The sequence below is a fragment of the Diplotaxodon limnothrissa genome, linkage group LG17, assembly GCF_057381915.1.
Source record: "Diplotaxodon limnothrissa isolate DT_005_m linkage group LG17, D_limnothrissa_male_GT1.1, whole genome shotgun sequence".
In the NCBI taxonomy this organism is placed as follows: Eukaryota; Metazoa; Chordata; class Actinopteri; order Cichliformes; family Cichlidae; genus Diplotaxodon; species Diplotaxodon limnothrissa.
The window spans coordinates 9,533,280-9,547,666 of NC_140612.1; the positions used below are offsets into that span (position 1 = coordinate 9,533,280).

The 14,387-nt window shown below is 40.6% G+C and overlaps 1 protein-coding gene across 1 annotated transcript in view; it reads left to right on the plus strand.

Annotated features, from left to right (window-relative positions):
• LOC146614619 (contactin-associated protein-like 4) overlaps positions 1-14,387 on the plus strand; it is a 111,834-nt gene that overhangs the window by 58,261 nt on the left and 39,186 nt on the right. The window contains exons 7-10 of the mRNA XM_085376543.1: positions 285-431; positions 4,337-4,604; positions 5,669-5,818; positions 9,054-9,225. Coding sequence (XP_085232669.1) covers positions 285-431; positions 4,337-4,604; positions 5,669-5,818; positions 9,054-9,225 — 737 coding nt within the window. The remainder of the gene's footprint in view (positions 1-284; positions 432-4,336; positions 4,605-5,668; positions 5,819-9,053; positions 9,226-14,387) is intronic.

The window sequence follows — 14,387 nt, forward strand, 5'->3', positions numbered from 1 at the left end:
TAAATCAGACAGGACGTTCAAGTCATATTAGTTCTTCTAGTGAATGAAAAGGCAGAAGGTGGGCAGCTTTCTGTGCCAACCAGCTTGAGAGGGTTATTCAAAGGGGCTATTCAGTGCATAATTTAACTGTGTGAGTGTACTGAGGCAATGAAGAGGTGTTTTTGAGCTTATTTTTCTGCGTTAAAAGGCAGCGTACTCTGTGAATGAACCTCTTACAGCAACCTTGATGTCATTCAGAGGAAGAAGGTAATATTATTATAGCGTGTTTTGAAATTACTGTGCAGCTGACGGTGGCAGCTGTCCAGAGCCACGGACTGCAGAAACCCATCCTGTCCAACAGGAACTTTCATGGCTGCCTTGAGAACCTGCTGTACAGCGACATCAACCTGATAGACCTGGCCAAACACGGCAGTTCACAGGTCGCGATAGTGGTGAGTCATTATATTTCAGCATTTTATGAATTAATTTTACCACAAGCACTAAAAGTAATAGTGTGGTACAATTTTGCCTACTAATTGCTTGTCACTCATGATGCCGAACTAGAGCTGTAATGTTATTAATTTAAGTTTTGCATGTTTATATTAATAATTCTGAGGACAGCTCTTTGCATACACGCAGTTTCAAAAAGTTTAGTAGAAAAAAAGCAAAAGTTTTTGTGGAGTCTAGGATTGAGAATGACTGCTATATGTCACCGTGTAGTAACTCCTTTCTTTTACACAAAGCTTTCATTGTTAAATATGTAAAAAAAACAACAAAAAAAACATGGCCTCATCTTAGTGTGCGTAAAGGAGAAAAGCTGAGTCCAAGTCCAAAGCCAGCTCAAAGACATCTGTTCTTTCAGTACAATATTCATTGTTGTGTTGGGGTTCACTTGCCAGTTCATCTTCATGCATCTCTGCTTGTGTAGGGTGTATGGCACATTCATCTGTCGTTTAGCAGCAAGTGCCTTGACTGCCTCCACAATCCATTTGTAATATCTGTAAAGTATTCTAAATATTTTATTTCAGCTTTTTGTTTTGTTTTGCAAGAACTGCAATGTTGAGTCCTATATGACATTTCAAACCTACGAGAAAAGAAGAGATTTTTGAGCATACGTTGAAATTGCTTCATTTTTGTGTACTAAGTAGTATTTTCAAAATGCATCTTCAGGAATCACTTCTTTTCTAATAGGTTTGTAATGTCATGAAGGACTCAGCATTGCAGTTCTTGCAAAAACTAAACATTCAATATTAGTCCTGAGTCCAGTGACTCCACCATCTAGTCGAAGCCTTTCTGTGTGGAGTTTACACGTTCTCCACATGACACTGTCGATTCTCTCCAGATACTCTGGCTTCTTCCCACAATCCAAAGACATGCATTTAGTGGGATTCGATTATTAGTGATAGTAAATTTCGCACAGGTGTGAATGTGGTTGTCCATCTTTCTGTGTTAGCCCTGCATCATATTGGTGACCTGTCCAGGGTGTACCCAGCCTTCCACCCTGTGGTGCCCGGGATAGGCTCTAGCCGTCCCCTATGACCCTGAGGATAAGCAAAAGTGAATGGGTGGATGGATAATTATTGTTGTATTGTTTTACACTTTCTTCTTACTCTAAATTGTGTTTGGTGATGATCCACTTTGTGTGTTATTTGTAAGAATGCGTTAACATCTATCATTATTGCATCTCTAGTGAATAATTTACTGGGCCATTGCATCGATTGAACCAATGTGCAGAAGTTAAATGTACTTCATTAATTCACATAATTCACTTATCAGCTACACATTAGCAGTCAGCACTGGTTAGCTATTGGAATGGCTGCTGTGCTTTGCATGTACTGTTTTTGCAGCTAGTAATGGTCTTTATGTAGATTTTATGTGCACGCTCCCTGCCATTCTATGTTTTCTATTGGTCATGCAAATGTCACACCATGTCACCAGCGAGTGCTCACCAACCAGGAAAATAATAAATTTCAGAGCACAACGGTGCCATTGAAGCGTTGTATGTGAAGGGCACTTTAGCAAGGTAATCGGGCAAATTTAAGAGTTTATGTTTGATTTGTTTTTGGGAAGTTTTAAAAAGTTTTTACAAAAGTCAGCCACAGCCCTATATCTAGGGTTTAATATGGATATGAGGGGTAGCATCACTGCATCAGAGTTTTTTTTCCACCACTCTGATTATTTATAGGTCAGTCTGGCTGATCCTATTTTCATCCACCAGTAGACTGCACCTCTAGAAAATTAGGGGAAAAAAATCCATGCACATCATCTCCACCTTGTTGAGCTGTTACAGAGCCAAAAAATGTGACATAGACATCTTCCACATATCGCTGGTCTTCCATGTGTTATTCATAGAAGATTTATTCATCAGTTGTTTGTCCTATGTAAGACGTGGATGTGATCGTATATTATTGTCAGTGATCGTGGTCATTGGACCTAACACAGGTGATTAAAGATGGGAAGGTATGCTTGAAACATCACAAAGTACTAAATGCATTAAATAAAGAAATTGGAGTTCTGCAGTGTGCCAATCGTTCATTTTTTTCCCTTTGAAAATCAAACATTAGCTGCAAGTTCAAAGCAACTTTCAGTTTATGTATTTGTAGCTTAAGAACAAGTGACATTTTTATAGTAAATGCAGAGGGTCGTGAAAACTGCCCAGCGCATCGCCGGAGCACCACTTCCTGCCATAAAAGACATCTACAGGAAGCGGTGTCTGAAAAGGGCTGGGAAAATCATCAAAGACCCCAGTCACCCATCACATGGACTCTTCACCCTCCTGCCCTCTGGGAGGCGCCACAGGAGCCTCCGGACTAAGACCACCAGGTACCGGAACAGCTTCTTCCCCACAGCTGTCAGACTCCTGAACTCTGCCTCCTGACATCTGACCCACGTTAAACTCATGGACTGAACATACACACACCCACAATGGACAACTGTACCCTCAAACACAATAATAACATGGACTGAACCACCACTCACAACCACTAGCACTTTATATAGCCTCTGTAGGAATTATATCTCACTTATCTTAACTGCACTACTGTATAGCTCTGTGTAAATAATCATTCTGTACATTCGATAATCTTTAATCCTACAACTGTTTACAACTTGCATAGTTCCCATTTCTGTATAGCTGTATATCCCAGATTCTGTAAAGTTATTTATTTCATATTCTGTATAGTTTTTCATATTTATATCCTGTTCATATCCTGTACATAGCTTGTACTCACTACAGCCTGTACATACTTATAGTTATAGAATATTCACAACATACTTCATACCGTGTACATTATAACATACCATAATAGACCCATTTCTGTAATATACTCACATATCTATATTATTGCTAATATATATTGTAATATATCTATATCACTAAAGCACTTCTGGATGGATGCAAACTGCATTTCGTTGCCCTGTACCTGTGCATGCGCAATGACAATAAAGTTGAATTCTATTCTATTCTATTCTAAATAAAAAGTCTTCTGTAAAAAAAATCATTTAATAGAAAAATGGTGTTTTATTATAGTGATGATAGCATTTTCTAGTAAAGCTGTGTTATCCTTCTGTCAAGGCTGTCAATTTATTATGATAGTAATTAATTATTTAGCATTTATCATTCTTCTGTTAGAGTACTTCCGTGATGAAAGTTTGAACAAGCTGTGAACTTTTATTCCCTACGACAGACTTTTAGTGACTTTTCCCCCAGCCTTCCTCTTTGCCTTTTCTGCATCGTGGTAATTATTATGCTAATGGTCACTGTCATGATTACTATTGTTATCATCATTATTTTCATCATTTGCATCATCATCCTCCCTATTTTTACACCCATCATCATCATCATCAGCGTCATTAGCATCATCATAATCTCCTTCATTATCATCACCAGTGTCATCACATCTACATTCTGATGTTACAAAGCCCAAAGCAAAAGAGCTGCATGAGACAAGTGGCAGTTAAAAAAAAGAAGAAGAAAACTTGAACCATACTAGCTTATACGTGGTAAATTTCATCATGGAATATTTGGACACACTGCTGTTTATAAAACTATATTTCTCATGTTGTATTATTTCAGTTTCCCGATGTAATTAAGAAATTTGATTATGTGGCACAAACAGGCAGTGTGTGCAAAGCCTTTCTGACTCTGATGTTTCAGGTTTCCAAAGAGAGCCTTCAGCGTTTTAGCTGTTCAGCTGATATCAATATGGAAATACAGGTGTCCTTTTTCAGAGAGGTGCTGATGAGACCTCTGTGACACCCAGTCAAACCAAGTCAGCCTCTGCAGTCGATGAATATTCATGTTTTATCTCTTTCACAATCATTTCTTTCTCTCTCTCTTCCCTCCTCCTGTTCTCAGGGCAATGTGACCTTTTCTTGTGCTGAGCCAGTTTCAGTGGCTGTGACGTTCACTGACTCCCACAGCTTCCTCCAGTTGCCTGGCCTTACATCATGGTCAACAGGGCTAGTGTCTGTGACGCTGCAGTTCAGGACGTGGAACAAGGGAGGTCTGCTCTTGACCTTTGGTCTCCCGCAGCAGGATGGTACAGTGTTCCTATACCTGAGCCAGGCGAGGCTTCGACTACAGATCAGTAAAGCAGGCAGATCCTCTCTGGACCTCAGCGCAGGTGGGTTCAGTCACGATCTGCATGTTTCTCTATTCATTTGCGTATACCGGTACATTAGAGTATGCTTAATGGTCACTTCATTAGGTACATCAGTTCAACGACACAACTATCTACTCATAGCATGGCTGTTGGTGCAAGACCAGCAAAACATACATGATTTTCCCACATCTCTAAAGTTTACAGAGAAACGTCTGAAAAAGATATCCAGTGAGCAGCACTTCTCTGGCAGAAAATGCTTTGTTGATGCCAGAAGTCAGAGGAGAACTCTGTGGATAGACTGCTTCGAGCTGACAAGAGCAGTAACTCATATACCCACTCATTACAAATGGGCAACAGCAGCAGAAGACCACACTGGCTGCTAACCTGTGACCTAAAAACAGGAAACCGAGGTTACAATCAGCACAGACTCACCAAAATAGGACAGATAAGTTAAAATATTTGCGAATCTGATGAGTTTCTGTTTTTGCTGTAACATTAAGAGGAAGGAACAGATTTTAGTGTAAACCACATGAAAGCATGGATCCATCCTGCCTTGTATCAGTGTTTCAGACTGCTGCTGCATTGGTTTGGGGGATATTTTCTTGGCAAATTTAAGGCAGCTTTCAACACCATGGTCTATTTGAGTTTTGTTGGCCATGACCACCCTTTACGACCACAGTCATGTCAAACTGGTTTCTTGAATGAGACGGTGATTTCAGTATAATCAAATGGCTTTCACAGTCACCAGATCTCAATCCAATAAAGCACCTTGGATGTGAAGTTGACAAATTTTCAGCAACTCTGATGCTGTTATGTCAATATGGACCAAAATTTCTAGGGAAAGTTTTGAACCTTTTTGAATTTGTGGCGCAAAGAATTAAGTTCTGAGAAACAAAGGAGGTCCAACTCAGTGCGGGCAAAGTGCACCTAACAAAGTGGCCAACAAGTGTATGCAAGTAAAAAATGGAAATGGAGTAATTTATATTTTTCTTATACTTGAAATTAAAATTAAACCAAGGTCACATCCTGATTTGAACTCAATCACACCCTGTTCTGGATTTTGTATGTGTGTATTTGTGTCTCAGGCTCAGGTCTGAATGACGGTCAGTGGCATTATGTGGAGCTGAGCTTCAAACATGATCATCTAAGCATCACAGTGGACAAAGATGAAGGAGCCACCGCTCACATCAGCATCTCGGTTCCTCTCACCTCAGATAGTCAACTCTTCTTTGGTGGTAAGAATACCTGCATCATGTACTACTTTTATATAGAGAGATTTTGGGGGGGATTTTCAGCGTTTCTAAAAGCTCTCTATAGTCAAAGTCAACAGATTATACATACTGTAAGCATGTGCAAGGGCTTTGCTGCCAGAGAAACTGCTGACATCGACAGACGGGGGTAGTTAAAATTCATGCAGGTACTCTGGTAATAATTATCATCTCCAGATCTCCTCTGGAGGTTTAGTGCCACCCAGAGAGGGACAAAGTCATAAAGCTGCTCGGTGGCTCTCACTCCCCACCCCCCTCTTCTTTCATCTTTCTTCTGGCTGCTCCACCCATCTTTCTTCTTTTTTTTCCTCCTTTTTTGTCCTTACTATATCCACTATTTTCTCTCTGTCATTCTGTCTCTCCAAATCACCGGTGTTTTTATTTTAAAATTGAGGTTTTCTTCTTTTCATTTCCCTCCCACCTGTTACTGTAGCACATGTATACTTTCTCTCTTCCACCCCTACACATGTAAACACATGGAGCTAAAGACAAACTTGTTAAGAGATCAGCTGCAAAATTACATCCACCTGCCTAATATTGCGCAGGTCACTTCCATGCCACAACAGATTTTGTTAACACAATTTTGTTAATGTACAGGATATCTTTTGAAATGTTTTGTTTTTAAACTTTTTTTACATGCATTATCCTTTCACACACCTTTGCCTGCAGCATAAATGTTTATATACTGCTTGTGAATGGTATCACAACATTAAAGAAGTGCTCCAGTTTTTCTAAGAGACAGCAGCCTTAGTATAATGAGCAAAGGATGGCAGTGAGTTGAGCTGTAGTTACATTCTTAACCTAATTTCAGGTGAAACTCAATTGTTATGACATTGTGATCAACACTAAACTTCCTGCTGCGTCATCTTGACTGCCATAAGCAAAACAGATCCAACAAAGTCTTCTTCTGAGTTTCTAAAATTTAAGGTGACAACGACCAGTGACTCATCTTTCCCCCCTTCCTGTGGTAAGAAGTGCCAAACTGTGTGTCTGACTGACTGTAATTAGAGCAATGCAGAGCCGCGAGCAGCAATGCTGTGTTGGGTCACCGAATGCTGCCATCCAGGATCAACCTGAAGCACGAATCACTGATGGATAAAACATGGGGCTCATTCACAGGATTGGGCAGAGAGGATTTATCTGACAGCCACCTCTGGACTGCTTGTGCTGAGGGCTTAAATCAGAGTTCATACACAGAATCCAAAGTCTGTGCAAAGGCTGATCAAAGAGCAAGTTAAGGGAGTGGTAAGCAAAAACATATTGAGGGTAACTGCCTAAGTAGATATTAGACCATGATGATATTGTGAGTTGCTTTTTCAAATGAATGAATAAGATGAACATGGACTGGGACAGTAGGTGGGGTGGAGGGCCTTTGTTGGTCAGCTACTCTTTTGTGCATGAGGTGATCAGAAAAAGAAAGCTTACTGAACCTTTGTGTTAGTGCAACCAGCAGGTCATAGGTTGACAAAACATCTCAACATCTAAGTATTTGTGTTCTGAAAAGGCTGAATACTTTTGATTTTAGCTCTCCTGTAGGTTTTCTCTGCTGCATTGGGGTTTCAACAAATTTTGTAAAAACTTTGATTGCCTGGATATATAAATGTGTCACATTTCTATCTGTTCAACATTTGTGCTTTCATGTGAAAAACTGAAAGCACAAAATGTGCTCACAGGATGCTATGGAGTCTTCTGAAAAACTACGTACACCCTTATTGCTTCTATAGGAATTAAAAGGGGAAGTGGCAACCAGGTGCTGCTAATCAGTTCAGCTGGTCATTAGCAAGTGTAAACTCTATCAGAGCAGAAGACCTGGCAGTTTGCTGATCTGTAGTACAACAGTATGGTAACACGGTAACACAATCTTTCCAGGAAGATACTACAGACCTCAGTCAGCATGTCAAATGTTAAAGTTCATAACAGTTCAATTACGAAAACCCGAAAGTAAGTATAGCTTGTTTCGAAGGCTTGGAACAATGTCTGCAGGCAGGCAAGACCAAAATCAAGATGTTTGACCATAATGCACAGCAATACATTTGGTAAAAACCAAACACATTATATCAGCACAAACACCTCATACTAATGGTCAAGCACAGTGGTGGAAGTTTGATGATTTGGGCTTATTTTGTAAAAACGGGACTTGGGCCCCTTGAAGTCACTGAGATGTCCATTAAGTTTGGCTGATCTGGGTTGTGCAACAGTACAATGACCAGCAGTTATACTGCTGAACGTATTTCTTAAAGCTCGTGAATCTTGACATGTACTTAGTTTATCACAGAGTAGAGTTCTGTGAAAACGTAATCACAAATATTTGAAACCCATACCATTTCCAAACAATCTGTTAGTCTTTATAAAACCTAAAGGTGCAGTCTTCAGAGGTGTGATCATTCTACAACTTTGAAGAGTGTAAAATGACTTGAGAGTGTTTATTTAAGCTTATGAATGATGTTGAATAATAAAACATAATATAAAAGTTTTTAATAATATTCAGAAGGAGCTGCTTTTTAGATGACAGCTGCAGTTGCAGTGCCTGTTTGTCCCAGCTGACTTTGTTTGCATTCATTCGCAGCTAGTCCCTGTAGTTCACTGCTAGGTTCTGTATTCTAAAAGAGTCAGGGGTACAAAGTCGACCTAACTGCAGTCACGACCTATCACCCATTGAAAATCTTTTGGAGCATCATGACAAAAAAAATACAGCAAAGGAAGCACTGAGCTCTTAAACAGCTGACAGCCCAACAGGAATCAGAAAATATTTTGCTTTTAAAACCGCGGAGGTTAGTCTCCTCAGTTCTTGCTTACAGGGTGTTGCTCAAAACAGAAGTGATGTAGTACGATGCAAAACAACCTCCTGTTCCAAAACAAAAAAACAAGGGATATTAAAAACATACCCCAAACTGTTTCTTTGTTTCCACAATGCTAATGTTTGTTTTTGTGAGCTGGATTTTATAAGACGTCTGTGGGGGTTTTCTGAATGTCTTATAACGTGCAATTTTTTTTAAAATCAAAAATGTGAATTAAGATTTTTTTGGGGGGTGTATTTTTGCACCTAATTAAGATGTGAAGAGATAATTCTCAGGAAGGATGGAAATAAATATTGTTGAGAAAAACTTTGGAGAAAATCTATCTCTGAATTTTTGTATCGACATCATGTGGAATCATTTGGATAATTTAAAAGTCCAACCATTAGATTTTTTTCCCTTCTCAGGTTGTCCCACTGGGGAGAGCGCTCAAAAGTGCAAGAACCCCTTCAACACATTTCAAGGATGTATGCGTCTCTTGAATCTGGATGACCAAACTGTTGACCTGATCAAAGTGCAGCAAAGGCTGCTGGGAAACTACAGCCACTTGCAGATTGACATGTGTGGCATCATTGACAGGTAAGTCCCTATAAGTGCCACCTTTCAAATGTGGTGCCAGGCTGAATGTAGACATAGTGAAGTGACTTTTATTTGTTAGTAATTACAACTGACATACAAATGACAATACAAGAATAACACCTAATATTAATTATAACCAGTGTTGGGTAAGTTACTTTAAATTAGTAACTTAGTTACATTACTATTTACTTCTATCAAAAGTAACTCAGTTACTTAAAGTTACTCGTTACTTTCAAAGTAAGTAGTTACTAGGGAAAGTAACTTTGGTTTTACTCAGAATTCTCTTATTAATGTGTTGCTTCCCTAACTGCAATACCAGCAAGGATGGCAGTCTTCTAGCTTGCTTACATGTTAGCACTATCCTGCCACAAGTGCACTATGCCACCTACCAACAGAAAGGAAAAAATAATGTGCAGAAATCCCACGCCTGGACTGTCGTTGACCGCCGCCATGATTCTAGCCTACGTCACAGCGTCACGTGCACTTTTTACATCCAACACGGAAACTGCAGTCGTGGTGCTTTCGATTATACTCGGAAATTCTGCCTTCTGAGTAGGAAGATGTGGGAAATTCCAGACTGCAGATGAGCTGCATACAGGGCTGGACTGGGACAAAAAATCGGTCCTGGGCATTTTGGCTAGGAAATTATAGGAAAAATCATAAAGCCTTTGAATGAAAAAAAACGCTGTTGTGACAGTGATGTATATCTATCTATCTAATAAACTTAAACCTATACCACCCTCCCTATTCTGGTATTCTAAACAGTACTTAGCCAAAACCCCCAAACTGCATGCTTGAGTTAACCTCCTGAACTATCTACAACACATGAGAATAAGAAAGAAAAGTATTTCTTTGTGCCCCCCTTTTCCCTTTTCCCTGTTAATGCCCTACCTGCCCCCCTGGCAAAACTTTGCTAGACTCTGTACAGTTACCAGCTGTCAGTCTAAAAAAGGATCCTGGTATTATTTGTCTCTCAGAAACAGTTCAGGGTGGCTGTAGCTCAGGAGGTAGAGCAGGAAGGTTGGAGGTTCGATCCCAGGCTCCTCCAGTCTGCATGCCAAGTATCCTTGGGCAAGATACTAACCCCAAGTTGCTCTCCGATGCATCCATCGGAGTATAAATGTGTGTGAGTATATAGTATAGTGCACAATATAGAGGTAGTGCTTGTCAGAATGGGTGTGGCTGGGTGAATGTGGCGTGTTGTATAGAGCGCTTTGAGTACTCCAGAAGAGCAGAAAAGTGCTATATAAGAATCAGTCCATTTACCATAACTTCCCTTCAACTCCTTCATGTCACGTAAAAGGTGAACCTGTTTCTCCATCACCTGTTCAGCTCTAATGATTCAGTAAGGACATCTCCTGGTTTCATCTTCATGTTTCCCTCTCATCACATATCCAAATTGATAATATGACCAGCAGCTTTTACACCTGTGGCTTCAGCAAACATCAGCTGATACTAGAAAGTAATATTAAATAAATCAAGCTCAAAGGTGCTGCTGTTGGCGCAAAGTGGGCGATAAACAAACAAGAGAGACGGGACTTGCGACAGAAAAGCCGGTCAGCTGATCATTGATCAGTTTCATGATTGAAGAAGCAACAGAAGAGGGAGGGGGAGAGAATGAGAGAAGAAGAGGCAGCTGTGTAGCGTAAAGACAGAATAAATCCAGCTTTGTGTATTTTTTTTTTCATTGTAGCCAAAGTATGGGACAAACTGTAAACGCGTAATATTTTCTCTGAATACATTTTTTAGGGGACGGTTGGCAACTCTAATAACTAACCTTATGGATAAAATAAAGTTCACTATCAGTAACATCATAGCACCCCCCCCCCCCCCCAGCAGTATATAAACTCCATCATGCTAGCTTGTATGCAGTATGAGTTATTATAACTGACTGTAAAATGTTAGCACAATGAAAATAAACTGCACCTAAACTTGGTTTATATCTGACCCACATAGACTGCAGGTCATAACTTCTTACCTGAAGTTCACCTTACACTTGGACCGGCGGCCGCCTCGCGTCGCTTCTCCTCCTACCTCACCTTTCCCTCATCCACCTGCTGGCCTCCACCGCTTGCTAATGTTACTGAATCTGTGGAAGCTCCGTGATAGCCACCCACCGCCAAACAATTGAGTTATTTTTACACATCTGCCAGCATCTGGTCAATCCACCACCTTTCATTGTTTATACCGTTATGGAAAAAAAAAAGAAAAGAAAAAATGAAAAATCTCCATTGGCTCACTGAGTCCAGCTATGGCTGCATATGTGTTTAGTAGTAATTTGTTTTTTGTAGAGGGCTAGCAAAACAACCGTTTTCGAGGGCATTGCCATATTGGAATCCCAACTTCTCTGACGAGGCTAACCAGAAAGCCGTTTACTCAAGTGTAACATTATTCCCAGGTCCGTGTCCCGATTTCCGAGGTAAGTCGAACGCAACACATGAAATAATGAATAACGACCCTATCTAAAACCCAGTAACGATTAACGTGTTCCTGATTTTGGCATAATAACTAGTTACCGTGCTCGTTACCACAATAATAACGTAGTTACTGTAATGCGTTAATTAATAACGCGCTAGTTCCTACACTGATTATAACTAAGTACTGGGTAATAATTAGAGATGTACCATGAACGTGGACAGTAATTTTCTGAATTTCAGTGTTCTCCACCCACTGTATATATCCGTGGACACTATAATGATGATGGACTTGGCTACCATGAAATTACCCATTGGTTTCTGAAGCTCCTTGAGATGTTTACAAGATGTCAGAGGTCTGATTGTGAAATTTGTGATTGGCAAGTCGTTAGCCAGTGAGTGTGCAGCAGTTTCATACTACAGATAATCCTTTAGAAACATAACATGACAGTGTATTTTTAAAGAATAGACTCGTCCCTTTCATGTGTTTGCAGCAAATGCACAGCGGCAAATATCCACTAGCACAACCACTAACACACAGTTAGCATGTGAAACTGAAATGGGAGAACCACTAGCCACTTATGCAGAGCTCTTTTCCTTTGCTGCTTAACAACCCTTTAGGAGAGCCTAAAGCCTTGTTTGCTGTGCAATTAGGGAATTAGTTGGCACTGAAAGGCAAATAATAACAGGGCACCTTGTGTAGGCGATTATCAGATTTAAAAAAAAAGAATGCATTTAAGTTCTTACCATGTTTCCTTGGAGAAAACAGACTTTGAAAGTAAGAAAAAAGCAACACTATACAATAAGGAATTGGCAGTGGATTTTGTGTGTACTCAGACTGAGCATGGTTGCCTTGCACCATGCCTGAACACAATTGTCCCTCCTCCCCACTCCCCTGCTGGCCGCTTAATGATCTGGGTCCACGTACGCATCATTTTCTCTCAGCATCTCAACTCTTCTCTCTTTCTTTGCCACTGCTGGGGAGCCTATATGTGGATTGTAGGGGTAGTGGAGGAGTGGAAACAGCAGGTAGTGATCCAGCAGCACCAAGAGGTACTGGCATGTTGGAGGGAGAGGTGGAAAATTTTGCATCTCAAAAAGACCAAATTTGATAGAGTGAGGACTGTAACATGTGCATGATGCAGTGCAGCTCAAGCTTCGTCTAGCTTGTAGGTTACTCCTCACCTTTGTAAAGAATGAAAGAAAAAAAGCGAAGGAAAGTGCTGTTTGTTCGATTGTCAGCCTTTGGAAAATTGCAAAAGTTGTTGCAGCCCTAAAATTTTCCACAGCAAAAGCGTGGGAGGAGGCAGTTTCAAACAAACACTTTGATTGAAGCATACTGACAACTTTAGGACGCAGATGCTTTCCAAGGCTATAAAGCTCCTGAGCTTACCACCACCACCTCGACCTCTGTCCACAGCAAGTGTGTGTGTGAGTGCGTGTTTTGAAGCCAAATAGATGAAGCTGTCAGAAGGCAGTAATTCTGACCTCTTTGCTTCTGCCAGGTAGCTGACAACTCAATAATACACCATGTCAAAGCACATACACATTTTCAAATAAAAAGAAACACAGGTCACTAAGAGGTCCACTCTTCTTCTTGTTGTGTCTGACTGTCTCTGTGTCTGTCTGTCTGTCTGTCTGACAAACACACCAGTTTGTCAGCATGAGCAGGGACTCACAAACATCGAATTTGCTATGCAAAGTCACCGTGTGTGTGATGTGAAAGCATATCTAGGAGCAAGTGCAGAGCAGGCAAAAAGAGTGAAAATACATACCTTTCCCTTCTCTTGCTCATGCAATACATCACGCTACAGCTATTTGAAGTCTTTGTTGGACATCCTAGTCGGGCTGTCCAGTAATAATTTTCAGATCAGGGAAGTTTCTGTGCCGTGTTGCTTTAGCCAGAGGCAGTAATGGAAACCAGGGAGATTGGATGCGAGTCTTGTGATCCAAGCTGTGTTACAGCACACTGTCATTCCATACTATAACGTTTCAGATAAGCTACAAAGTCTTGACTGAGTTAATCCAGGACTCCTGTGATGTGGACTGTGGTTCGTGCCGTACGTGACCAAGTTTCATTGCAAATCGTCAAGCTAGGAGCCCCCTGGAGACTTGTTTGTAAATTTTCACTGGGTTTGGTGATAAAATGCTATAGGGCATCTCACCATTCGCCCCAATCTGAAGTCTCGTTGTCTGTGTTCCTGTCTGAGGCTGCAAACAACTCCCTGAATGTTGAGACAGTTGGCAGAAAACTCTGTTTCTGGAAAGTGTTACTCTCTGTGAATGTAAGCAGTTCTTGCCAAGAAAAGTTTGGTTTGCTCAACTTAATGAAGATAAAGTTATACTGTTGATTTGATTTGTATGGAAGGGCCATGAAAGTCCATCCAAAAATTATGGTAAAAGGATCTCATCAAGTCAATCAAGTTGGGGAAAAGAACTCATTGGAGATTGGAGACAGATGTTTCCCTCATAACAGTCTGCAGTCACCAAATCTGTTGTTTATCATTTAAACAGTTAGAAATCAGTTCTTCACCAAGTTTGCTTTACCTCTTTATTCCCCCTTGTTTGTTTTCCAGGTGTTGTTGATATCCAGTCCCTGTTTTTCTCTGTTTTCTCATCCGTCCCACTCGTTAGTTTCATTGTGTCCTTCCCACCTTCTCTGATTTTCTCTCCCACCATCCCATCCCGCCCCATCCTCACTCTTTTTCTTTGATCTTTTCGGATGCGTTGCACGGCTGAGGAAGATTT